At 38.0% G+C, this 27,652-nt stretch overlaps 1 protein-coding gene across 13 annotated transcripts in view; it reads left to right on the top strand.

Moving 5' to 3' along the window:
• The window catches only part of Magi2 (membrane associated guanylate kinase, WW and PDZ domain containing 2), a 1,248,503-nt gene that overhangs the window by 1,137,010 nt on the left and 83,841 nt on the right, over positions 1-27,652 (top strand). For all 13 annotated transcript variants that reach the window (XM_048339896.1, XM_048339895.1, XM_048339899.1 and 10 more), the window contains 4 exons: positions 7,777-7,962; positions 10,011-10,185; positions 14,112-14,331; positions 15,807-15,950. In XM_048339896.1, coding sequence (XP_048195853.1) covers positions 7,777-7,962; positions 10,011-10,185; positions 14,112-14,331; positions 15,807-15,950 — 725 coding nt within the window. The remainder of the gene's footprint in view (positions 1-7,776; positions 7,963-10,010; positions 10,186-14,111; positions 14,332-15,806; positions 15,951-27,652) is intronic.

Below are 27,652 nucleotides of genomic sequence, written 5' to 3'. Positions count from 1 at the left end.
TGTCAGGCCTAGTAGCTCATGCGTGTAATCTCAACTGCTTGAGAGACAGACTGGAAGGATCGTGGCTCAAGGCCATGCTGGGAAAGAAAGCTAGTAAGACCTCATTGTTGCAGTTATTTTCAACATGCCATGTGAACGGTACCTTTTTCTCTCGTATTCCCTTCCTGTGGTTTTACCCCTGCTATCACTGTAACTGATCTTAGTACCCTGGATACTGTATATACATGTACTGGAACTAGGGAAGGGAAAGGGAATACCAAGATGGAGAGACAAAGGATAAGAAGACAAATCATTGCAATGGTGATACTTACAAAACCAATTGGTGTAAACCAACTGTACAACTCATGGGGAGGAGGGGGAAGTGGGGAGGAAGGAGATGGGGGGGAAAATGAGGGAGAAGGTAACAAGCTGGATAAGAAATGTACTCACTGCCTTACATGTGAAGCTGTAACCCCTCTGTACTTCACTTCGACAATCAAGAAGGAAAAAAAATTAATGAAAATAAAACATTAAGGAAACAATTTAAAAAAACTGAAAAAAGACCTCCATTTCAACAAAATAATAATAATAATAATAATAAGCTAGGCATGTGCTAGTGTACATCTGTAAGCCCAGATGGGAGAGTGTCATAGGTGGGAAGACCAAGGTCATAGCCCTGGGCAAAACCACAAAACCTCATCCAAATAACCAAAGCAAAAGGAGTGGGATGGTGAGTTCAGTGGTAGTGTCCCTGTTTAGCAAGGTACTGAGTTCAAACTGAAGCTCAACCCCCCAAGTTTCCATTTACTGAAAAGTTTGGAACCCTTTGTAATAACCTTCCTGTCTACCCATATATTCCTCCTCCATCCAGAGGAGCAGAACTAAATAGGCACCGTTTAAGGGAAGTTAGAGGAGCGAGAAGAATCCTGGCACATGAAGCATCGATCCTTTCTTCTCTCTTCCTGGACTTGATGAACTCTGTCTGTACCAACATGAGATTTTCTCTAAGGGAAATACCACTGCCACTTACTTACCTACACTTATGTTCCCACATCCCCAAAACCACCTTTACTTTCCTCCATGTTCTGTGTGAGAGTCCACAAGTGGACTCAGGAGTTCACTTCTCCTTTCTACTCTTGCTGTATGTTTCCACTTGTGATTTAAATGTTTTTAATATGCTTACCCCTGGTCTCCTCAACCACACTGTGGGTTTCTTGAAGATCACTATTATGGGTTGTTTTGGTATGCTCCTCATGAGGCCTCATTTTACCTGTTACAAAGATGCCATTCAAGTATATGTCGATTGATGCATCAATAGATTTATCCTCCTGGCCCAATCCATTATTATTTGGTACCAATACTTTCCACAGATACTGAAAGGAAAGCAACTAGAATTATACAGTATTTTATATCATATTTTGTCACAGATTCTAAGCTCTAGCTTACTTCCCTCGCTCTTTAAGCTAATATTAGGTAAACTTCACAAATTAATAGAACTGAGAGATAATGAGAGCTTATGCTATTGTTTGCCTTAGATCTTTGTCATGCTCTGAAGTTTCAGGAACTTGGAACATTGATATGAATGATGCAAATCCACTTTGGCTAGAGTATTCTCCATATATAAGGCCACTTTGTGGGATCAGTTAACAAGGAGATAATTAAGTGTAAACATAAATCCTCAGCTTTTCTTTCTCTAAAACAACATATACATAAACAAGGAAATGATAGGAGAGGAGAACAGGAGAGGAATCTAATCATCAATCCCCTCAGGATGTTGAGAAAAACTCATTGTGAAAGCAAGAAAAATCCTCCACATAACCACCCTCTCCTCTTTATGGAGAATAACAGAGGGTAAATTCAATATGAGTTAATTGGCTGAGTGGAGCCACTTTGAGCTTGGCTAAGGGAATGTAGGTAATCTATTCATAGTTCCTGGAAGAGAACCTAACAGCCAAAAGGAAACAATCATTTTTGTGGTGATGATCTGGAGACCCCCAAGAACTCCTAGTCTTTACCTCTTACTTTGGAGATTATCCAGTCCTACTGATTATCTCCAAGTATTCTATTAAAATAAGTGTGGGATGGTGGACAATGCCAAAGGAGTCATTCTTCTATAGGAAAGTATAAAACATAATGCAATAGAAATGTAGCACTTCACCTGGGAATGAGTCATGAAATAAAAAAGATGGATTTACTTCTCCATCATTTGTGATTTTCAATTAAAGTTGCTCATTTGTAACATATTGTCTCCTTCCCAAATGTCAGCATGACCAAAGCCAAATGACATATTGCAACTTTTCCCAAATATCTGTGTATCCTAAGCACACAATGTCAAGAAGATGGATCCAATGGCTTGATTTATGTGGCCTCCTGGCAGATAATGTCTGCAAGGCATGCGTCTAAATGGACTGTGCTCAGGCAGTTACCTTAGTCATCAATTCTTGGAGAATTAATGAGGACTATTCATCCCAATAATAGAAACCAAGGTCAGGGCCTCTTCCTTGCTCTATAATTCCATTAGCATTGCACAGAAAGCACTGGGTCATAAGCTCTGGAGACCTCATCGCTGGCTAAATGGAACTGTGTCTTGTTCTCAACGAGAATCCACAGTGAGCACACACCCTTCATCAAAGCTCTGTTGTACATCAACATTGAATGTACTTACATATGTAGGAGAGATGCTGGGAAAGAAAAAAAAAAAGTGAGGCTGCCTTCAGCTGCCAAGAGTTGCAACTACTGTTTTGATTAAAGTCCATGCCAATAGAAAACAGTTGTAATAAAACCATGGCAGGTACTTTCAATTACCGAAAGTATACTTTTATTTTTTTGAATAATTATTTATTGTCAAAGTGATGTACAGAGGGGTTACAGTTTCATACGTAAGGCCATGGGTACATTTCTTGTACTATTTGTTACCTCCTCCTTCATTCCCCACTCTTCCCTCCTCTTTCCCCTCTCCACTTAGGAGTTGTTCAGTTGGTTTACACCAAATGGTTTTGCAAGTGTTGCTTTTGGAGTCGTTTGTCTTTTTATCCATTTTTCTCTCGATGTTGATATTCCCTTTCACTTCCCTAGTTCTAATACCAGTATATACAGTATCCAGGGTACTCAGATGAGATTCTTTTGTTGATGATCCTCTTGTATCCCCTTCCTGTGGTTGTCACCAAAGGTATACTTTTAAATTGTGTGTTCATTCATATGTTAGGCAATCCACCTAGTAGATTCCATGTGGCTACTTTGGAGTATTTTTGCTTGGTTTTGGTCTTTTATTTTGGTTTCCATTATAACTACTGAATGAGTAAACACATAATAGTGGCCTTGGAAATAGGAAGTATTGCCATGAGCAGATCCCGTTTACAGTGAAGCTTACAGCTTAAAATCTCAAGCAGAGTACTTTTCTGAACAGTTTCACCAGTTTGTCCTTTACTCCCCATAATTCAAATTTCTTCCAGTGTCACATATATTTAAAAAAAGAAGAAAAGTAAATTTTAAAACGGAAGAAAATTAGGGCTGGAGAGGTGGATCAGTGGTAGAGTGCTTGTCTAGCATGTGTGAAGGGCTGGGTTCAAATTCTCTGTACCATATAAAAGAAAATTTTAAGAGAAAAAATTATTTTAAGAAAAAGAAGAAGAAAATTATCCCAGGATTTGAAGCTATGGGCCAAGGATTTAGATACTGGGTTTGACACTTATTTTTTTAGCAGTGAATTAAGAAGTGTGATTGTTATATTTTCATAGCTAAAGTGCTAGTACAGCATCTGGAAATTAATAGATATGAGTATTGTTGTTGACCATACAAAATTGTATGTGTGTGTATGTGTGTTTGCGTGTGTGTTCTATATTTTGAAATATCTGAAGTTTGTATGCCCAGTATAGTCCAGAAGATCCATGGTAATGAAAAGAAGCAAAGGCATGAATAAGTCATGACAGCAAACCATCCAAACACCATTTGTCTCTGTTTTGAAGTATGTTTTTGAATTTCATTTCAAATGTCAGTTTCTAATACCCAAAGAAATTACTTCAAGCAAAGAAATGCTGCTAGGATGTGAAAGTCTAACTAAACATGGTCTGAAGAATATCCAATTTTCCTCTGCTCTTTTCTTTTCTCCTCACACTTCACCTGTCAGAAGACAGCTGCATCAAAGAACCCACTTCAAGCACAGTTCCTAGCTTCTGCCCTCCTCTGGTTCAGAACCACTGCTAAACTGCTTTGCTTGCTGACTTAGAGGCAGGCTGAAGTCCCAAATAAAAGCATCAGGTGCACACAAATCAAGGAGTAGTTGAGAGGTCAGAGACAGTGAAGTCAAGAGAGGCAATGTAGAATACTTACCAAGAGGAAGAGCTCTGTCATCTGATATGTCAGTTACTGGGGTTTTAAGCCCAGTTCAGCTTTTGTGATGCTGAGCAAATTACTAGCTAATATATGTACTTCTGTTTACTACAAACTTGTAATAGCATCAGGTACCTTGTATAATTTGTTAAAGATTATATTACATTTATACTTTAATATAAATATAATTACATCTGTGTCCGTAAACATATGTATATAATTATATTTATGTGCTATATATAAATGTTTATATATTTTATTATGTTATATATTTCCACATATATTTATCATATAGTATATTTATATTATATTATATATATAATATATAGCATATAAATCACTTATCATAGTGCTTGTTTCCAAAAAGTATTTATAAGAGATAGGAACAAGAGAAATTATTAATAACTTTCAAAAAATTAAAGTTATTAGCAATTTCAATAATTAAGTACATAGATAATTAAGTGATCTGTACTTTTAAGTTTCTTTGAATAATAAATTATTACTTAATGGTCAAGTGCTAGTATTTCATGTTTAGAATCGTAACTAATCAGGAGGCTGAGATCTGAGGATCAAGGTGTGAAGACAACCCTGTCAGAAAAGTCTATGAGACTCTTATCTCCAGTCAACAGCCCAAAGACGGAAGTGGAGCTTTAGTGGTAGAGCTACAGCCTTTACAAAAAGGCTCAGGGACAAGTTTGACAAGAAATGTACTCAATACTTTACATATGTAGCTGTAAAACCTCTGTACATCACCTTGACAATAAAACTAAAATTTAAAAAATAAAGTCTCAGGGACAGTTATGCATACCCTGAGTTCAAAAGCCCAGGACCGGGGGTGGGGGGGAAATATTACTTAAAAATTGATGTTTTTCGGGGCTGGGGATATAGCCTAGTGGCAAGAGTGCCTGCCTCGGATACACGAGGCCCTAGGTTCGATTCCCCAGCACCACATATACAGAAAACGGCCAGAAGCGGCGCTGTGGCTCAAGTGGCGGAGTGCTAGCCTTGAGCGGGAAGAGGCCAGGGACAGTGCTCAGGCCCTGAGTCCAAGGCCCAGGACTGGCAAAAAAAAAAAAAAAAAAAAAAAAATTGATGTTTTTCTACAAACACCTGCAATATTTTTTGTTGGAAATAACTGAAAACTAAACCCTTCACCTCATCTAGCCCCCAATACCCAAACACCTCTCTGTTTTAAACAAGGTGTTTTCCTATGTGACACTTAGAAGACAGTGTATGCTTTTTGTGATCAGTAGTAAAAGAAGTGTTCCTTCTGTGTTAGAGTATTACAAGCTTGTTCCACATGCACACATATCAGTTGTGATATAAAAAATATTTAGAAGAGAATATCAATAAACAGAATGACAGTGGATGCTTGCAGATCAATTCTTGTGTACTAGGCACTGCTGTAATGATTATGTTCATGCCATGATTATGTATGATAGTTCATTTAATATTACTATCCCGATTTTGTTGTTAAAAACCAAACTTGGAGAGATTAGGTAACTTTCCCAAGATCACAAGACGGGTAATAATTACTCATTGTTGACAGGGAAAACAAATCATTTGTGAACCATTAAGACAGACTGGAACACTAACAGGAGCAAAAGCAGGAGATAAACTTCACACAAATAATGCTTAAAAACTAAACACTTTTCAACGCCTACATTATTATTTAAAGTTATTCATTGTTTTTACTATGTTTTTACCTGAGAAACATATCATTCTAATACTCTAAGATGATCGTTAGTATGATCTACCTAAGGCATTCTAAATTAAGCCCATTAGTGCTTATGGTAAATAAAAATGTGTTTGAGCTACCAGAAGAATGAATTTCACTTCAGGGAACCAGGCTTGGCCAATATTTTCATATGTTATCTATAACCTTTCCCAATAGAAGAGTGAACAAGGTACTGGTTCATTAACTCGCTAATTGTCCTTCCTTATCATGGTGATTAGCTGGTGTTCTTCCTTCACTGACTTCAAGGAGTAGATATCCTTGGAGCATATAGAAGTGTGGATAGTGTCCATGTCTGTTAATGCAGATAAAATCAATATCCAATTCCATAGAATGAGCAGAGTCACTGACAGCTGAATTCCTGTCTGGGGCTGTCTTCAAGAAAGAATCAAAAGAGAACTGTTTTCCACATCATAAACTCCTGAAGGGAACTCCTAAGGACACCAGTTACTTTTGATATCTGACCCCTCTCAACCATTTACACTGAATGCAAGTCAATCTGCTAGGAAAATCTCATTCTCCTGTATCTGGCTCTTCCTACACATACACAAATGTAGCATGTCCCATCAGCTCTGAAGCCTTTCTTTATCTTTAATATCTTATTGGTTACACAGCATCTCACAATCAAAGAAAGATCACTGTTTAACTGGTAGACTTTCTTATTTTTCTTTCTCATACTACATAAAGATATGTCTTTGTAGATTTTTCTTGTTTGTGAAAGCTAATACAAATCGTATAGTTACAAATTCTTGAGGCCAAATAGTGCCATAAATCAGGAAGAGCAGGTTAAAATTTAAAACTAAATAGCAGATTAGTGGAAAATTGGATATAACTTCTTTACCGGGTGGCTGCTGCCCAGGTTAATACACACTTCTTTGTCTATTTTCTCCCTCAGAAAAATAAAAGAAATAGAAATCAAATGCTGGTAAAATAGAAGAGATAGAAATCAAATGCTGGTATTCTTGGTATCTTTCTCAATCTGTATTATTGTTCCTTCCCTAGAATACCAGCTCTTTAGTGGTATCTCTGTGTGTCTCACTCACTGAGATGTATTAGATGCTCCAGGGAGTTTCTTAGAAACCTATGGTCCTCAGCTCTTGCCTGGACATTGGGATTCACGTGGTCCTTGGCCAATCAGATTGGGATTCAGAGGCTTAGATAGCTGTCTTGTCCTGTCTGTCTGTCTGTCTGTGTGTGCGCGCACGCACACGTGCGCACACAGGAACTCACATGTGCACCATTCCTTGAACTCAGGACCCAGACACTGTCCCTGAGCTTTGTTGCTCAAGGCTAGCTGTCCATCACTTGCATCATAGCTCCACTACTAGCTGTTTGGTGGTTAATTGAAGAGTCTCACAACTTTCGGCCCAGGCTGACTTTGAACAGTGATCCTCAGATCCCAGCCTCCTGAGTAGCTAATACGACAGGCATGGGCCACCAGTCACCAGGAATAACTGTCGTCTTAAACCAGGTATAATTATGATGCACACAAAGTTTGAGAGCATCTGTTCTATGTGTCTGGAAATGGCCTGTCACTGCAAAGGACTTGAACTATAACCTCTGGTCTCATTAGTATGCACAGGGACTACATTTACTAGAAATGATCGCGATTACAAAAGGCAAATATACTGACTAAAGAAGAAATTCTGACACTATTGTTTCTTCGTGGCTGGGACTTAAAGAGCATGTATTGATGATGTCCCTGATACCTATTTCTGTTGGGGTCTTTTTAGCTGTGCCCCATAAAATTGGACGCATCATTGATGGGAGTCCTGCAGATCGCTGTGCAAAACTAAAAGTGGGAGACCGGATCTTAGCAGTGAACGGCCAGTCCATCATCAACATGCCTCACGCTGACATCGTGAAGCTCATCAAGGATGCAGGTCTTAGTGTCACCCTTCGCATCATTCCTCAGGAGGGTGAGTGCCTGAGGGCAGCCTTGCAGAGGGAGGTAGGACATGGGCATGCTCACTGGAGTCTCCTCAGCCTGCCTCCAGGGTCCTGGAGTCCTCCCAGCTGCTGCCAGAGATTGACCATAATTTCTTTTGTACAAACTTTTGTACAAACTCACACTCAATTGTATCCACATTCAATTTCACTCAAAAATCAAGCTCTGTGGGGTTGCAGGCAGGCTACGTAGTGTGACTCCTAAGATAGGCTTATCTGATACCTCCCTGGTTGGCGGGAGGGGGTCCTCAGCATAAATTTTCAATGATTTTAGTAACCCAGAATTCAATAGACAGAAAAGATAGAGTTGCAAACCTGAAAAATGAAAAGAAAATAAAACCTTATTTATGTAACCATCTCTGGAAGAATCTTCAAAGTCAGATTGATTTTGAAAAGCTTCAAGAAGTTTTGTGGTCTAAAGAGAACTCATTTTGGAAATGATGTTGCATCTGATATGTATTTAAAATTCCCACTCAGCCTTTGGAATTTCTCTGTGCAAGGTCTTCCCCCTGAGGTTGCAGAGGGGGAAAGATCACAACTCACAATCATACCTTCAAGGGGCCTGCAGCAATTCAGCATGTGTCTATCACTTCCACACACAGTGGGCTTATTACTGGTTTGTAGCTGCTGGTTTGTTAATGTCTTTGAAGAGTTTCATCCCTAGAGCTCACTGGTAAATGAACCATCATGTCCCACACAGAGGCTGATGGGTTTATTTGGTACCCCCTGTTTTACTTGGTACTCCTCCTCATTCCATTTTAGGATTATCGATGTGCAGACACTAAATGGCTATACAGATGCTTGACTTTAAATGTGAGACAGTATTCTCAACCAGAGTGAAATGGGCTCCAGAGGACACATTTGGCAATCTCTACAGACAATTTTAACTGTCATGATGGGAGTAGGGATATGACTGTCATCTAGTGGAGAGAGGCCAGAGTCGCTGCTAATCATTCTAAAATGCACAAGACAGCCTTTCACAGTAAAGAATTTTCTGTCCCAAAATGTTAAGAATGTCAAGGGTGAAAAATGCTGATAAAAATGAAGAAGAAATGAACATATGTGGGCATGAGAAAAGAAAGGGATGTGGAATGGAATGCTAATAGATCCCCTCCCCTTTTGTCACCCAACCAGTAAGAGAAGATAAAGACCATTTCTCAAAGACATGTCAACTAAAGGGACTGATATGTATAAAATACCCAATGAAAATAAACCCTGTGCAAGGTTGATCACTAAAAATCAGATGTGCTTCTCTGTCTTCCTGATATGTTTGTTTGTCCTATACTGCTACTAGACTATGGAGATGGTTTCAGTTGGGAATTTTATGTTATTAGCAATAAAAATAAAGCAGCCTGGGGGAGGGGGAATAGTGTTAGGAATCTTCCTGCTCTCGGTGTTGTTCTTCTTTCTAGAGAATTGTGGAATGGTTACAGAAGGTTATTAGATGTTAAAACAGGCAGATGATTAAAGCAGAGCTTATAAAAAGCACTTATAACACTTAAGATTAGCTCTTGGCCTCCTTACTGCGATCTATTGAGCCAGGTATAGTGGCCCATAAGTCCAATGCCAGCACTTAGGAGGTTGAGGCAAGAGGAGCATGAGTTTGAAGCCAGCTTAGGCTACATATCCCTTTTCATCAAGTTGAAAAGTATGGCTAAAACATTTTCTGTCAGAAAAAAAATGATGGGATGTGTTATAGAGCTTACTTCTTTCCCTTGTTTGATCTTAGTTTTTACTGGTGTTTTGTTGTTTCGGTTTGGGTGGATTGTTTGGAGGTTTGTCTGAGTAATCTTTTCTTCTGTCAAGGTAACAAAGTAACCTTGTCTGGTTCTTGAAAGAACATTTGTTACAGGAGTGGTTTGAACCCTGCTAAGTCTAACCTACTATCTAAAAATACAGCAAAAACTGAAGTGATCCAAGTCTCGACCTCATCAGAAGAGGCCGGTCTCCACCTCTGATCACCACTTGCCCCTGGTCAAATGCCAACCTAACCACATCTGCTGCTTTGGTTCCTCATCAGAGCTCAACAGCCCAGCTTCAGCACCCAGCTCAGAGAAGCAGAGCCCCATGGCCCAGCAGCACAGCCCCTTGGCCCAGCAGAGCCCTCTGGCGCAGCCAAGCCCAGCCACTCCCAACAGCCCCATTGCCCAGCCCACACCTCCTCAGCCACTTCAGCTGCAAGGACATGAAAATAGGTAACATTTCCTCTAATTTTTCTAGTTCTGAGTGATAAGGGGAGGTGGGCAAGGGGATGTTTGAGCATAGTTCAGGCAATAAGCAGAGAGAGATTTGCATAGAGTATAATGTAGTATCATTTGGTATAAATTTGAGATATGTGTGTATGTAAGAGAAAGAGGGAGGGAGGGAGGGAGGGAGGGAGGAAGGGAAGGAGGGAGGGAGAGAGGGAAGGAGGGAGGGAGGGAGAGATGCTTTTATCAGGAAATATAACTAAATGTATGCTCTTCAGAATAAGAGAAACTGTCTGGAGAATGAAAATGAGAAATTGAAGATAGGTAGGGTATAAATGAAGAGCACACTCAGGACAGTCCAAGTGAAGAATACTCATAAAGGCTTGGCTAGAGGGACCATGCAAGTATGAAGAACAAAGGTCAAGGTCATGGTGATTGATAGAGGATGAGGGATGGGACATGGTTTAAATGAAGCCAATGAGGACAGCAGGCCAACTATAAGCATGTTAAAAAGTCTGATCTTTATCCTAATGTGATGCAAATCTGTCAGGTTTTAAGATGACAGCTGACATAATTGAATCTTGCTTTTCCTACATCTCTTGGTCAGCCCTGTAGAGAGCAGATTGAAGGCCAATCAGCACAATGCAGCTTAAGCAATGAGGAAGTGGCTACAGAAAACCACTGAGCCATCAAAGTGGTGGCTCAGAGCAGGATAGCCACCTTTCCTGCTGGGAGGAAGGAAATGTGCAAGGATTGCTCAACATTCTATGAGTTTACACTTTTAGATTGCATGATGACCATATATCCTCCTACCCACAATCTGACTTCCATTCCACACATACAGGCATCAGGACTAATATGAATAAGTCACTTTGAATCTCTAGAAAAGGAGATGTCATACAAAAATGGCATTGATTTGTTATTATGAGGCATGTGTAACAGAGAGCCTGGGTTGCATTGAATGATTATGTAAAAAGATGAAAATGTGTCCTCATTTGATTTGCCAGAAGCACGTACACCACATGATTACACAGAAATGTTCACAAGCTTTACCTGTGATTCCATTGTTTTCTGAACACCTGCTTCCCACACCCAGTCTCCCATGTTGGTAAAAGGAGACTGTTTTTGATTCCCAGATCTCTGTGGGTTCCTTATTCACATTGTTGCAAAACTTTTCCCTGTTGCCCATGTAAGATTTCTGTAAAGCCTGTGCTACTGTGACTAGTTATCAGCTACTCATATTTCTAATATATTATAGAGAAGAGAAAAGTCCCATAAAGCAAATGATGCAGAGGTCAGAACTTGACAAATGAAAAAGAAGACCTGGGAAAAGACCATAGAAAAAGAAAGCCTAGGCATTTTCGTAATTAACTCTTCAATGTGTTTGCTATCACTATTCGCTCTATCAATATATTGCTCTAACTTTCCCCAGAATCCATCTTAGACTTAAGAGGAAAGGTTTAATCCTATCAGTCCTTGAGCCAGGTTCAGACAACTATTTTTGGCTTTGCCATTCTAGATTATTCCACCATAGTTTGTCTTTTCCTTCCAGGGTTGTACTCACTAGATGTGGGGCTTGCTTCTAGACTTTGATGGGTAATTTCATCCTTGGATGACTAATCTTATCTTTTCCTAATATGCTGTTCAGCAAGTTTATCCTTAATAATACACAACTGCCCACTGTTCCTTTCAGGAATGGTTGAATGAAGTGAAGAATGGCACTTGAGAGTGTCTCACGGTTCTATGGGGTACACAGTGGGCTAAAGCATTCTTGCTATGAGCTCAAAATTGAGGCACTTTAGTTCCCATCATAATAGCAGTAACCACTAGAAAGCTGCTTTTCCTGACTACAAAATAAAATACTTCTTAACTCTGGGTTTAACCTGGTCCAGATTTTTATGAATCCTCAGTGTATCTGCCTACAGTTACCATCTTATTTTTCATCAATATTATTAAAAACCTGGCCAGCACTACTTCAGTCCTAAGACCTTTTTAACAGGTCTGTGTTCAGGCTTTCATGGCTTAAATATTTGATGGTTAGTGGTGGCTCACTTACATATCAAAAAGAGATTCTTTTTTCACAGATATCAGAAATGTTTTCACAGTTTCATTGAAAGATATCAAGGTACTCAAGAAAATTCTTTGCCTTTTTCTAGCTTGAGCTAGAAAGGGCTCTAAGTCAGCTCATATGGCAAGTGCATTTGTACAAGGGGGCCCATCTACTTGTTGGAATGAGCCAATTTCCATGTTAGAGCAAGAGAAACAAAACTGACAATTTGCCTGCAGCTTTCTATTTTGAGAGTTAGAATAAGTAATATTGTATTCTATCTTATTTACTTCTAGAATAAATTCCCAGAGCTTCCTGCACAACTATTTCTATGTCTATGTCTTTTTCTCTGTCCCTTGACTATTTTTTTGGTATATGTTCAGGAAACACAAATGAACTTTAAAATGAACAGGTATGAAATACTATTCACAGAAAAAATATTTGTTGAAAACAAACAAGAGTCATATTGGAAAATATTCCCAAATGAAGTATAATAGTAGAGTTCATCTTCCCTAATAAGGGAAATTATTATTTGACTACAATTTAAAATAGCAAGGTTGGTGGAAGAGCCTTGGAAATATATTTCTCTCACACAGACCTGGAAGCCTAGATGTCTGAGGCAAGAATGATTCCCTTAAGGTCTCACATGATATAGAATTTTACCTGGATTGCATAGATTCTGGGACTTTTCTCACACTATAAAAATTTACTAGGATTTACAACTAACAACCTAGCTTTATTACTTCTAAGACTGATGATAGAACTAATAGCTACAAAGTCCCAATTTGTGTCCTTCTTTCATTAATCAAAGAACTTTAGAAATCCATTTTCTTTTTCTCAAATAACCCTTAGTTTTCCTTTAACCATTTCACATACTCAAAGCAACCTAAATTTTTCCCTTAGTCAGTGAACTGCTCACTTAAATGCCAGAAATCCTCATTAAAATGTAGTGTATTTTTTCTTGCTAAAGAGTTCTTCCTTCGCTGCCCAGTTCAGCTGGAAATCCTGGCATGTGACTGTGGTGTAGCGTGAAGAGAAGTATTTGGTGGCCTGGATCACAGCTGTCACAAGTTTCTACTGCTCCTATTTCTAATCATTTGTGGAATCTTTGGGGAGATTCTTCATTTCACCCTTTTTTGCTTTACCTTGTGACACATCTGGTTGGAAACGGAGCACATAATGGATATTTCATACCAATACCACACAGATCATAAAAAATAAAAGTACCTAGGCTATAAGTTAAAACAGCATGACATGAAAACCACCAAGCAAGCCATTTCTAGAAAGGAATCAGCACACATGGACAAATGCCAGAGCGTGATTCCTTTTGCATAATGTGTGCATTTGCATAGTTAAACATCTTGTTCAAAGCATATTTTAAATAATTCTTTTCTCGGCATGTACACTCTTGGTAGGTAAGTGGACTGCTGAGGAAGAAAGCAAAGCCTGAATTATGCAACTCACAAAAGAAATGACTCCCCTCTGCAGGGTTAAGTAACAAATGGCACCTGCTCACAGGATTGGCTAAAACTACTCCTTTACTAACTCGCTTCTAAGAACCCCAAATAAATACCTTTATACTCCAGCACTTTCTGTTTGTCCTCATCAAATATTGGATTATACTAATGGTAATTGTTCAGGACAGTCATCTTTTTCAAATATGTAATACTAATAAGGATCCATGAGACTAAAAGCCAATAAAGAAATTATCTGCTCTTAAAGGTACAATGATTTTTAATCGATCTTCTCAAAAGTCCTAAATATGAAAGCAAATTTCTAGAAGCAGTGGCTGCCACAAGCTGTGATGGCCGGGCCAGGCTCATGGGATGATCATCCTTGTCTCCTAACAATTCTGAGCATGGCAAATCCCCTTCTCCCTTATTAGTTACAGGTCAGAAGTAAAAGCAAGGCAAGATGTGAAACCCGACATCCGACAGCCTCCGTTCACAGACTACAGGCAGCCACCACTGGACTACAGGCAACCCCCAGGAGGGGACTACCAGCAGCCCCCACCATTGGACTACAGGCAACCTCCTCTGCTAGACTACAGGCAGCACTCTCCTGACACCAGGCAGTACCCTCTGTCAGACTACAGGCAGCCACAGGTACCTCAGCTGGAGACCATGGCAGCTCCACCAGGACTTCCCAGAGTCTAAAGAATGGAATAGGAAGGGATGGAGGGAAAACACCCCTCTGAGATAGAGAGCCAGATCTCTTTTCCTAGCTCTGATGTTATCACAGTAATAACTGTATCCCCAAATGCACTGGAGAAGTAAATCTGTTTCAAAATAAAGCAGGACAATCCATCCATCCATCAATCCATCAGTAGTAGGTGGGTAGTAATGGACTGAACTAATACCTGCTGATATGAATGAGTAGGTTACTTTATGGTTTTTATATTAACCTAGTATCTGAATTCTCAGAATGAAGCTAATGCAAATAATTTCACATTTTCCAGAAGAGGAGTTATTATAGGTCCATAATAATTTACTACATCCTACCCTATGGCAAAGGCAGAGCTTCATCTAGACTATATCTTCTGCAACAACCACCTGGTTTTTGTCTGTATGACCAAGCGTGCAGCTGTTGTAATTATTTGTTGATGTTGACTGAATCTTATGAGCATTTTCTTAACCTATCTGCACTGCTGGTTCCTAAAAAGAGGCCAGGCTAAGGATTCAACCTTTGTGAAGGGTGTCTAGATCAAAGCTTAGTATCTAGTAAATAGTCACTATCTGGCAAGCTAGATAATAAGATAAAAAATAAGTCCAAGTTCACTCTCAAATGGTGTTATGTTCTCTTAGGAATTGAAGATCAACTTTACTCCAGAAGAGTTTAACAACAGTGAAGTTCAGAAAATCTGGGAGATAATTAACTTTTAGGAAAAGAGAAACTGGGGCTGGGGATATGGCCTAGTGGCAAGAGTGCTTGCCTCCTATACATGAGGCCCTGGGTTCAATTCCCCAGCACCACATATGCAGAAAATGGCCAGAAGTGGCTCTGTGGCTCAAGTGACAGAGTGCTAGCCTCGAGCACAAAGAAGCCAGGGACAGTGCTCAGGCCCTGAGTCCAAGCCCCAGAACTGGCCAAAAAAAAAAAAAAAAAAAAAGGAAAAGAGAAACTGATTTTGTGCAATCCAATTTGATAGTCAGTATTTTATGCAATGGAGAGATAGAGACAGACCCTGTTAAATTTCACTTTATGTAACTCTGTAATTCACACACACACACACACACACACACACACACACACACAACTGACCTAATTATGGAGTTCACAGCAGTAAGGGAAAATCATTCGGGCTTTTATGTAATAATTCCATGTATTAAGTAAGCTGAGGAAGACCAGCATGAAGTACACAGTGATACTATTACTGACCACATTTAAAGGCTCCGATCTGCTCAAATCTTTGAAATAGTTTGTTGTATTTTTTTATTTGTGAATTCAGATTGCCTCTTCTCACAACATCATGTCACTTGGAGCACATTAACTAGGAGAGGGACAGAGAACAGAGAAAATGATCGTAACAGCTTCTCCAGTTGAAATCGATTGCTTATTCTATTTTCTCTCCTACCCAAAGGATTTTGATTACTTCACTGTGGACATGGAGAAAGGAGCAAAAGGATTTGGATTCAGCATCCGTGGAGGAAGGGAATACAAAATGGATTTGTACGTGTTGAGATTGGCAGAAGATGGACCAGCAGTAAGAAATGGAAGGATGAGGGTAAGAGTAGTATCTTTATAAAACTCCTTAATTCTGAATGAAAAACCCACTGTGGTTTCAAAAAGATGCTAAATGTGTACTATCAAGCAAGCAGACCTGAGTCCTGCTTTGTCTTTTTCCATTTCGCAGCAACTTTTCTCAAAGATTTGGCCACTCTAAGAATTATGGTGCTTTTCATTTTTTTTATTATAACCTTCTAACTGATAAACCTCAAAAGACTATTACTTTTTTCCAAAGAGCAAACTAAAGAAAATGAACAGAAGAAGGAAATATAAGAAATAACTCAAAATGGTGATAACGGTCCATAATCTTTTCTATGATTGAATGACTCCATTTTTATTAGAGCTGAATCTTCAGAAATTTGTCTTTTATTTTACATTCCCACTTCATGTTTATGAATCAAATGGTCTTGTGTTTCTTAGGAAGTATTCTTTTGGTTACTTGGCTTTTGGCTTTGATTTGGAGCAGAAAGACACAGTAAGAGAAAGGGGAAGTATGCTTCTTGTGCATCAGTTGTTCATAAAAATAATACTTAGAACTTTCCCAATTAGAATGCAAGCTAAGGGTTGATTTTAGTAGAATAGTTGCTTTGAGGCAAATGATTGCTCAGATGACTGGTTATTCACTGAAGGTGCAAGACTTGACAATGTGAACATTCAAAACACAGAACATTAGACAATCTTTCTCTCTCTCTCTTTCCCTCTCTATCCCTCTCTTTCTCTGAACCAGTAAGTACGTAATAAAAGCCAGCTATTATTGTAAATAAAATTTAGAATTCATTCTTGCTTTCCCTCCATGTCCTTAAACTTAATAAAGAAATAGCTCTGGCTTTTGGATTCTGGCACTAGAGACATTCACCAACTAATTGCTCCTAGGTGACACACACACACACACACACACACACACACACACACACGTATTTTTTGTGCCAATATTGGAACCTGAACTCAGGGCCTGCATCTGTCCCTTAGGGCTTTTTTTTCTTTTTGCTGAAGGCTGGTTCTCTACCACTTGAGCCACTTCCTTTGCCCCAGATTGCTTCCAATGGCGACCCTTGATCCTTAGATCTCTGAGTAGCTAGGATTACAAGCATGAGCCACCAGCACCCATAATAAAACAGGCTATATTTTAAGAAGCCCTTCACATGAATGGTGTAAGCTGCAGCTGGAGAATTGCTGTTAGAGGGAGCTGTAGCCACCCAAGTCTGATGAAGATATGATGCATGTGGCTCAGTCTCAATCTTCTCAAGACCTTTATCTGAGGAAGTTTCCATTGGTTCCAAGGATTTACCTGATGTTCTTAAATCCAGGTAAACACAGAGTTAGAACTTTGAGGGCAAGCTCTCAGTTTTATGAAAGTTGCTTCTACATCTGGCAGGTGATAAAGATAAATCCTCTACCTGGATTTTAAAAAATGGTATTTTCACATCTAGTCAGGGATTATTTAAAAAGGTAACATTTAATCACTTTCATGTCACTCTTCTGAAGCAATCTATTCCTTAGATGTACAAGCTATCGAAAAATTTTTATGGCCATTCTAGACAATATGGCTTAGTTTACCTTGACTACAATATAGATTCATTTACATCCCGAAGAAAATGAGCTATATGGGAGGCTAGAATCAGATAAAACTGGTTGATTTTTTTTTATCTCTGCTTATTAAAGCTAGGAACTTAGCAAGGAGGGATGTAAGGTATTTTTTGCTATTTATGGGTTATTTTTTTATATTCTAGTATGTGTGGGTGTCTCTCACTCCTGGATTCATATGGCAGAGCTTAACTGGAACGTCAGACGCCATGTCAGGGGAACATACCACTTCTTAATATATGTTTGACAATGTTTGTCTTACCTATGGTCAGAAGTAGACAGTACTTGGATCTGTAGAGTTAATACTCAGTAATAGTTCTTGATCACAGCACATAAGCAATTTGGATCTTATTTTATGCTTATTAACATATTTGATCATTTAAAGCTAATCCTATCTTCAATAAGGCTTATCAAAATTTACTCATTCATAGATATATTTAAATCATTTCAGCAAGGACTACAATTAACAGTATTTGTATGACAGTGCTTTTACTACCTTAAATGAATGCATAAATTCTATGATACATAAGTTATTGATTTGGAAAATATACAATAAAATTAGTTAGGAAACCAGTTGTCATTTCATTGTAAAGTTCCATCTTGATACTTTTGGTACACAGATACATCTAAAACTTAAATTTTTGTGCAGATGAGACATTGCAAGGTAACTTTCAACTATATTAGTATTATGATTGGAAAATTTCTGACTCTTGAGAGTCTTAGATATTCATGATATTCCTACATATTCATGAGCTATTACCAAAAATTAGCTTAAAAAATAAAAAGTGGAAATTAGCACCAAGCTTTTCCTGGCCTTTGCAACACTCGGGCACAATTCTCTTTGTTAATGTTTTCCTCACCTTCTGTCTCAGTGCATTATTTCCTTTATGCAAAACCTAAACAAGTATACATTTCATGATCAAACATGTGTATAAGGTACTGCCTATTTTTCTATTTTTTCCATGATTAGGAACAGAATTAAAAAGCCTGGAAATGATCAGATACCAGGCTGCCTAAGATTAAATTCAGTACAGGAAAGTCAGAATTACTACCAAAAAAGTTGAGTGATTCTGAAAAATCATTTCATGAAATGACGAAATTACCATGCCCTGTGGTTAGGGATATATACAATGCACCTTCGGTCACTTTGCTTATGCATCTAATTTTAGCCTCTGAGCCTGAGACTTGTCCTGAGTGTTTTATGTGAGTGTGGCTGTAAGAAAACAGTATGTAGTATAGAGAAAGAGGACAGGAATTTGGTGAGACCCCGTTACAGTGAATACGAGGAGATGGCCAACAGGGTTGAAAGGGCCTTGTTCTCCTTGCTCTCCTGAGACCATGTGGTAGAAATCATGTTCAACACTTGTTCTTAGACCTCCAAGCAGTAACCAATAAAAATAAGAATGATCTTCCTACCCAGAAATGCTTTCATGGGATAGATGAGGGCTGAGTACACATATCCCTACTGGTTGATTTTACACCTACTCTTTCTGAGAACCTAAAGCAGTGAGAATTATTTTCAGAGATTTTTTTTTTTAGCCAATTAGGCAATTTGCCTTTCAAATGGATTAATGAATATTCCTGCAGAATAGTTGTTTTTCTCTTCCAAGAGCATGTATATTTGCTCGTTTTTTTTATATGAATCAAAAGCTTTCCACTTGATAGAAAATATCCAATCAGTCAAATAACCTAAGATACACAGTACAAAGGGTCTCACAAAATTTGAGGATGTACCCACCATAAACGATTAGAAAGTAATGAGAAACTCACGAATAATGGCTCTTTTGATAATAAGAGCTACAAACCAAAGGCCAAATACCGTTCAGGATATGATGAACTCCTTTTTATATCAACTAAATGCTTGTTTACTATTCTAGGCAATCATTTGAAAGTAAGCAAATAATTTTTCATAACAAATCCTATTATTTTGTACAACTATTATATACCAATAAAAGAGAACATGTATTAATAATGTTGATATATATGATCTATTAAAAGAAGAGACATCATTTCACTTTATGAGACGTAGATTCCAATAAAATAGAAGAATAACATCAATATATAGAGTTGTTGGAAGATTTTGAAAAATAGACTAGCAGGCAACATTGATTTTTTTTTCATTAAAACAAAAAATTAAGTATTGGTTTGTGGGAGGAAAATAAGGTTGATATTAAGATAAATAAGGAACCTGACCTGACATGATGATGCACATCTGTAAGACCAGTGTTTGGAAGGAGGGATGACGTTTGTTAGTCCAAAATCAACATGGGCTGGGCTGGAAATGTGGCTTGGTGGTAGAGTGCTTGCTTTTCATGCATGAAGCCCTGGGTTCGATTTCTCAGCACAACATAAACAGAAAAAGCCAGAGTGACACTGTGGCTCAAGTGGTAGAGTGCTGTCCTTGAGCAAAAAGAAACCAGGGATCGTGCTCAGGCCCTGAGTTCAAACCCCAGGACTAGCAAAAAAAAAAAAAAAAAAACAGCATGGGTTACATAGTGAGACACTTTCCCAAAAGGCAAATAAGAATGAGAGAAATAAGAAAGAGAGAAAGGAGGAGGAAAGAGGGGGGAAATGAGGGAGGAGGTAACAAATTGTGCAAGAAATGTACCCACTGCCTTACATATAAAACTGTAACCCCTTTGTACATCACTTTGACAATAAATAATTATTCAGAAATAAATAAATAAATAAAAACGTCAAAAAATCAGTAATGGAATAGAATTTGAATAGTGTATCTAGTGTAAACAACAAAAAACTACATGCATCATATTTACAGTAAATAATTTATCAAAGCACAAATGAGAAAGAGTTTTGATTTTAATTACTGGAAAGCTTTCAGCACCAATTAGTACTGATGTGTTAAAAGTTGAACAGACAAAACAAAACAATTTGCAAAGAAATAAAGGGAATGGGAAATAGAAAATAATTGTCATGTCTGGTTGCCTTTCTTCAGTCACTCAAGAAGGCTAATACCATTTTAAAAACACAGAAATGACATTCAGATTTAAAAGAAAACTCTAACAAATTATTAGAAAATACTTCTTGGGATACCTATCTAACTCAGTGGCAAAGTGCCTAGCACGCACAGGCTCTGGGTTTGATTCCCCAGCCAGCAATGTTGGTAAAATATTCTAATAAATTGTCAGGAATAAAATTTTCATAATTTTGAATAAATCTTATGTATGAGTTCTTATAAATACATTCTCACCAGAAATTAAAACTAAATAGAAAGCAGCAGAATAATAAACATAGAAAATAACTACCCGAAATGCGTGTGTGTGTTTATGCCAATACTGGGGCTTAAACTCAGGGGCTAGGTGCTATCCCTTACTTAGCTTTTTCACTCAATGTCAGTGCTCTACCACATGAGTGGCAGCTCACTTCCAGGTTTTGGGTGGTTACTTGGAAACGAGTCCCACAGACTTTTCTGCCCAGGCTGGCTTCAAACCTCCATCCTCAGATCTCAGCCTTTTGAGTAGCTAGGGTTACAGATGTGAGACACTGGCATGTGGCTCATTATGAAATTACCTTTCATATGTGTATACAGTGTACCTTGACCATCTTCATGACCTTTACCCTCTTTGATCCTCTCTTTTCACTCCTGCTGTTTCCCTTTGTCTCCCCCAAATAGTCCCTGCTTTGAGTTTCATGTCTTTAAAAATATAAATCTAGAGTCCACATATGAGAGAAACATGCACTTTGTCTTTCTGAGTTTGGCTTATTTCATTTCACATTGATGATCCACAGTTCTATGTTTCTGCAAATAACAGGATTTCATTCTTTAAAGATAAATATTCATCTCCCAATGTGAGACATTCAAAGGAAAAATATAGTAGCTCTAAGAATTTAAAAAAGCTGAAAGGAGACAGATTTACTCTTGAAAAAGGTGAAATAGAGCTGGGGCTGGGGCTTGATGGTAGGTGATACGTGTTTAGAATCTATGAGCCCTTAAAGTTTGATCCCCAGTCAAGTAAATAAATAATAGGTAAAGTTTTCTCTTGTTTCCATGAAAGTGTAAAATATTCCCTATCTCCATATAATAAATTTCCTATGATAAAAGAAAACATTTATGACTTCATAAATGTTATGACTTCATAACACCCTACACTTGCATATGCCTGTTTAGCATTATATTATATATTATTATATTATTGCAGTTTTTAAGTGTTTGACTCCTCTTTTAAATTCCTATCACACAAAAATCAGCCTGCGGTGATTTTTGGAATGACCTAACACATTTCATTGCTTGAACAATGGGGAAAAAATGCTTCTTGCCCATCTTTTGGTTGTTGTTGTTCTAAGAACCTGATTTCATCTTCTTTTGAACTTCTCACCTTTCCTCTACTGTTCATATAGTTTTAGCTTATAACTAGATTATTAGATTCTAACATCCCAGTCACCCTGGAGTTGGATGCAAGTCTACCTACGGACTCATCTAGGAGGAGTTATTCTTTTTTTTTTTTTTTTTTGGTCAGTCATGGGGCTTAGAACTCTGGGCACTGTTCCTGAGCTCTTCAGCTCAAGACTAGTGCTCTACCACTTTGAGCCACGGCGCCACTTCCGGTTTATCGGTGGTTAATTGGAGATAAGAGTCTCATGGACTTTCCTGCCGAGGCTGGCTTTGAACTGTGATCCTCAGATCTCAGCCTCCTGAGTAGCTAGGATTACAGGCCTGAGCCACTGGCACCCAGGGAAAGATTTATTCCTTATTATAATTTCTTTATGTTTCTTTTCCTTTTCTGTGTATAAGATTTCTTTAATTATCTTCCACAGTGCTAGCTTAGTGGTTTTGAATTGTTTAATTTTTTTGATTGTTATGGAAAGTTTTTTTTATCTCTCCTTCAATTATGAGGCATTAACTTTGCTGGACACATTAATCTAAGTTTTTTTTTTTCAGGGCTTGAAGTTTATCATTCCATACCTCCTTGCATTTAGAACTTGTGCTGGAAAATTTACTGTTATTTTAATGGGTTTTCCTTTCAATGTCACTTGTGTCTTTCAGCCTTCATATTTTTTTCTTTATTTTATATATTTAGTATTTTAACTAGATATCTAGGGGTATTTCCTTTCTGATCTTTCCTGTTTGGTGTTCCAAAACCATCTTTTACCTGGACGACCTATTTTCTGCTTTTCTTTTTTGGAGGCAGGGAGCATGAGTGGTGATTAAACTCAGGGCCTCATGCTTCCTAAGCCAGTGCTCTACCACCTGTGCCAAACTTACTGACCTGCTTTTTGCTAGTAATTGTGTAGAGTAAGCCTAGCAGACTTTGCTCTCTGAGCTGTCCTCAAAATGCAGTCCTCCATAATTCCACCTCCCAAATAGCTAAGACTACAAGCATGCTTCAACAGTGCCCAGCTTCCACTAATTTCTTCAGAACATTTTCTATGCCTTTATTGTGTACCTCTTCTTCCATATCCGTAATGCATAGGAAAAATGTTTGAAGATGTCCCAAAGATTTTGCATATTCCATTTATATTTTCTTTGTAGTTTTTTTGGTCTTATTCATCTAATTCCTTTACATAGTCTTCAATCTCAGTTTGTTCCAGGAAGTCCTGAGGATTGAACACAGGACTTCATGCATGCTAGGCAAGTGTTCTTCCACTAAGCCACATCCCCAACCCCTAGAGTATCTTTTCAAATGCTAATTTTCCATCTGTATATCTTCTTTCATAAGATATTTTTAAATTCTTTTTATTGTGTTGCTTCCTTCTTGAATTTTTAAGAGTTCTTTGTGTATTTTGGGAAACAGCCCCTTTTAAGGTATCTTTTGCAAAGCGATTCCCAGACTGTGACTTGTCTTCTTATTCTTTTCACAATCTCTTTTGCAGAGCAGAAAATTTTAATTGAAGTGAAGTCCAGCTTACCAATTCTTTCATGTGTTGTGCTTATTACTTTTATAGCTACCAAATCATTACCAAATCAAAGGTCATAGATTTTCTCTGATGCTTTCTTCTAGGAGTTCTATAAATTTGCATTTTACATTTAGGACTGTTATCCATTTTGAATTAGTTTTTATGAAGAGCTCAAGGTTGAGCTTTGTCTAGATGCCTGTTTTGCATTTGGATATAGAGTTTTGTACCCTTTGAAAATAATTCTTTTCTTTATCATATGGTCTTTGCTCCTTCGCCAAAGCCAGTTGGCTGTGTTTGTGTAAATCTATTTCTGAGCCCTGAGCTACTTCCATTGATCTCTGTTCCTTCATTGATCAATTGCACACTGTCTTGATTATTGTCTTGATACCATGCCTCTAATTCTGCACTTTTCCTAGATGTAATATTTTAAATGCAATTTTAGTTGTTTTGGCTTAAATGAGAAGAAAATACAACTGACCTTTGTATGCTGATTAATTGCATTGTGAAAAATTACTGAACTCATTAACTTGAATAGTTTTTTCATACCTACTCTGGTATTTCTATGTAATGATAACATTCCCTGAAAATAATACATTTGAGACTTTTTCTTTTGGTTCCTTTTTATTTCTTTCCCCCCTTTTACTCCTTTGCCTTGACTTTCTTTATTAAACTTAATAGAAGTAGTCAAAGTCTTGTTTTGTGCTTAATCTCAAGTGGAATGCTTTTTTAACATCTTACCATTAAACATGATGTTTAAGAGGCTTTTACAGATCATCTTTATCATATTAAGAATATTTCTTTCTTGCTAGTTTGTTAGGAGAGTTTATTTTGAATAAATATTGAATTTCATCCATGTTTTTACATCCATAGATAAGATCATATTATCTTTCTCCCTTTAATATTCTAGGTCATTATGGTGGATTTCAAGTTAAACCATTCTCATTTTCCCAGGATAAGCCTTGCTTATTTATGATGTACCCTTTTTATACATTATTCTATTCACCTTTCTGTCACTTTCTTTAGGATTTTAAAATACAAATGCTTAAGTAAAATCAACCTATACTGTATTTGTAGTATCTCTAATGTGATTTTGATATTAATATTTTACTACCTTGCAAAATGAGGTGAATGAATAAACCTTTCTGTTGCTATTGTCACTGGCTACAGTTTTGATGTTCAGTGTGTTGTTGTAAGTTCAAAATATATCCTGATTTCTACTATGATTCTTTTATGATCTGTGGATTAATTCAAAGATGTTCTTGTTTGTATTTCTGAGTATATGAGTATATTCTGGCAGTTTTATATTCTTGACTTGTAACATAATCTTATTGTTGTCCCATAATATATTCTATATTATTTCAATTTTTCAAATGCTTTCTTTAGCCTAATGTATTTGCTCTTTTTTGTACACAAATCATGTGTACTTAAAGAGAATATGAATTCTGCAATTTATTTTTAGAGAAAGTATACTTCTGTTCACTAAATATAAATTGACTATTGAACTATTCTGCTTTCTATTTTTTATCTAATTAACCTCTTAATACTAAGCTAAGGTCTTAAACTATACTTATTCTGCTAATAGTTTTGTAAATTTTTTGAAGAATTGTCCATTTTTTGCTTATATGTTTCGAGACCATGTTATTCGATATTAGGATATTTATTTATTTTCTTTTTTTTCAAATTTTTATTATCAAACTGATGTACACAGAGGTTACAGTTTCATACGTTAGGCATTGGATACATTACTTGTACTGTTTGTTACCTCTTCCCTCATATCCCCTCTCCCTCCTCCCCCTTTCCCTTTCCCCCCATGAGGTGTTCAGTTCACTTACACCAAACAGTTTTGCAAGTATTGCTTTTGTCATTGTTTTTCTTTTTTTACCCTGTGTCTCTCAATTTTGGTATTCCCTTTCAATTTCCTAGTTCTAATACCATATTTATTTATTTTCTAGGTGAATTGTATCTTTATCTTTACGTAAGGCCCTAATAGTACATTTTGCTTCACATCACTTTCATCTCATATAAGAATGTTAGGTTTTCCCTAGTGTCTATTACCCTTTTGCTTTCAGCCTGTCTTTATCTTTATATTTACTATGTTTGCCTATGAACCATATATTTCATATTTTGACTGTATATTTCACCAAGATTATTTTACCCTACTTATATTAATTTTGTTTGTTAATAATAAAATGCTATCATTTTTCCCTTTTCAATTAGCCCTACTTTTTCTACTTTTTAAACTTCTATACCTCTAGCTAATTTGAACAATACTTTGGATTTCCAGTTTGTTCAGGTCTCTACTCTAGATTCCTCATCTTGGTCTCTAGGCTTGATCATCTATAACTGTTACTCAGTCATAAAAATGGAAATTCAAGATTTCCAGAAATAAGCAGATATTCCTTGGGTTAAAGATATCATTGACATGCATTTGCTTTCCTGGATTCTTCTACTCACTTTGTTTTGGGCATCAGAGGAGTCTTTCTTACATGTTCAGCAGTGGTGGGATTGTTCAGAGTATTCCACCATCTTGATAGAAGTAAAAATTAAAGTGGAATTTACTTTTAATGATCAAACTACTTGTAGTCTTAGAGCTGGCACCTAGCCTCATTCCCAGGATGTCTGTATAGGAGCCAAAAGATGACTCCTGTGGACCATAGCAGTTGTTCTGTAGAATATTATTTTTCTTTTCTCTCTAACTGCAGTCTTCAATCATGTGGGTATCCTGCCCATAAAACCAAAAGTGAGTCCTTGGCAGTGCCACACCCTGCGTGATAGCTCTCTAGACAAAGAATTAGCAATGAAGGACTTCAAGGCTTTCCCCATAATGATGGAGCCTAGGAAGAGAACAGCATGGCCTTCTCACGTCTGTCCCATAGCCCATTAGCACTGTGGCAGCACCGCATGAGCCAGAGTCTCACCAAGTACAGAGGATAGTCACCAATCCACGTGCCAGTAGTGGCACAGCAGGGATTTCATGGTTGAAGTATAGAAGTCATTTCCCCTTTCAGCCTCAGTCCACTGTTGGCCTATGGGAATCTCAACTCCCTTCTTCTAAGGCATTGATCTTCCAGAACAAACCAGAAGTCTGTATTTTTTTTCAAGTAAAAAGATGGATTTATTGGGGAAATAAAAGGTATACTGACTGTCCAGGGTCATGGCCCAGACTCGGGAGCTGGAACCGCGCGCCCAGGGCCACACTCAGGGTCGGGTTATAAAGGCAAACACCACATGGTCAAGCCTGTCACACGCAGGTGGCCAATGAGGTTACAACACTTACAGAGTATGCCAGGTAACACGCAGGTGGCCAATGGAGTTACAGTCTGTCTCACAGTATCTGTTTGAACCAACCTGTCATTCTAGTTAGAATTGATGCATGGATTTGGTGGGGCTCACATGATGCAGGTGGATACACCTACTCATAGGAGGGCACAGGTTTAACCTGAACGTTCCTTGAAACTTCCATGCTTCAGGTGGTCAATCAGTTTACACAATCTTATCACAGTGAAGGGGAACTTCCCTGGATAGGGTTGGGGAGATCTTAGTGAAGATGGAGTTGGCTTCTGCTCTAATCTGACCTGGAGTCAATCTGACGCCCCTCCACAGTTAATGATGGCACTGACCAGATCTGACCTCCCTATTACATTCCCCCATTTTTTTCTTGTACATAAAAATCAAATCATTGATTTCTCTGTTGGAGAGCTTAGTTTTGCCTGGACTTTAAAGTGACTCCACCCACAAGCTGCTGGGGAGAGCAAGGATGAGCCCAAAGCCAGTTGGATGGGACTGCTGCTCTTAAGCTTGCACCCAGAAAGAAACAGGTTATCTGTGAGGTCTAACCCCAGGAGGACTGTAGGTATTTTGACCTGTTTAAATCTCCATCCAGTTACCTAGGTAACTGGCATACCTCAGTTACATCTCTCCTTTTTTTGAGGTCACATCCTAATCCATCTGGATTAATATATACTTGGACACATTTGGACACACTAATATACTTGGACACATTTCCCACCCCAAGCATTGTCTGGGAGTGACTCTCTAGTCTGCCACACGTGCTTTCTAATTTTTTTAATAGAGCTGGTCAACTTCAGTCAACTTAGAGGAGTGAGAAGGTTACCACAGGAAGAATGTCCCCCCAAAATCTTAGTTTCAGCAGATCCAAAGCAGCTTTTCAGCAGGAATCAGCTGCGTGTGATGGAGTCCTGTCTGCTTTTACCACAGTAGGGGTGGCTCAGGATGAAGATATAGATTCTTCCAGATGACTGT

Source organism: Perognathus longimembris, chromosome 2, assembly GCF_023159225.1.
Source record: "Perognathus longimembris pacificus isolate PPM17 chromosome 2, ASM2315922v1, whole genome shotgun sequence".
Lineage (NCBI taxonomy): Eukaryota > Metazoa > Chordata > Mammalia > Rodentia > Heteromyidae > Perognathus > Perognathus longimembris.
Note: the sequence above shows the minus strand (reverse complement) of the source record. Positions and strands in the feature narration are given on the sequence as shown.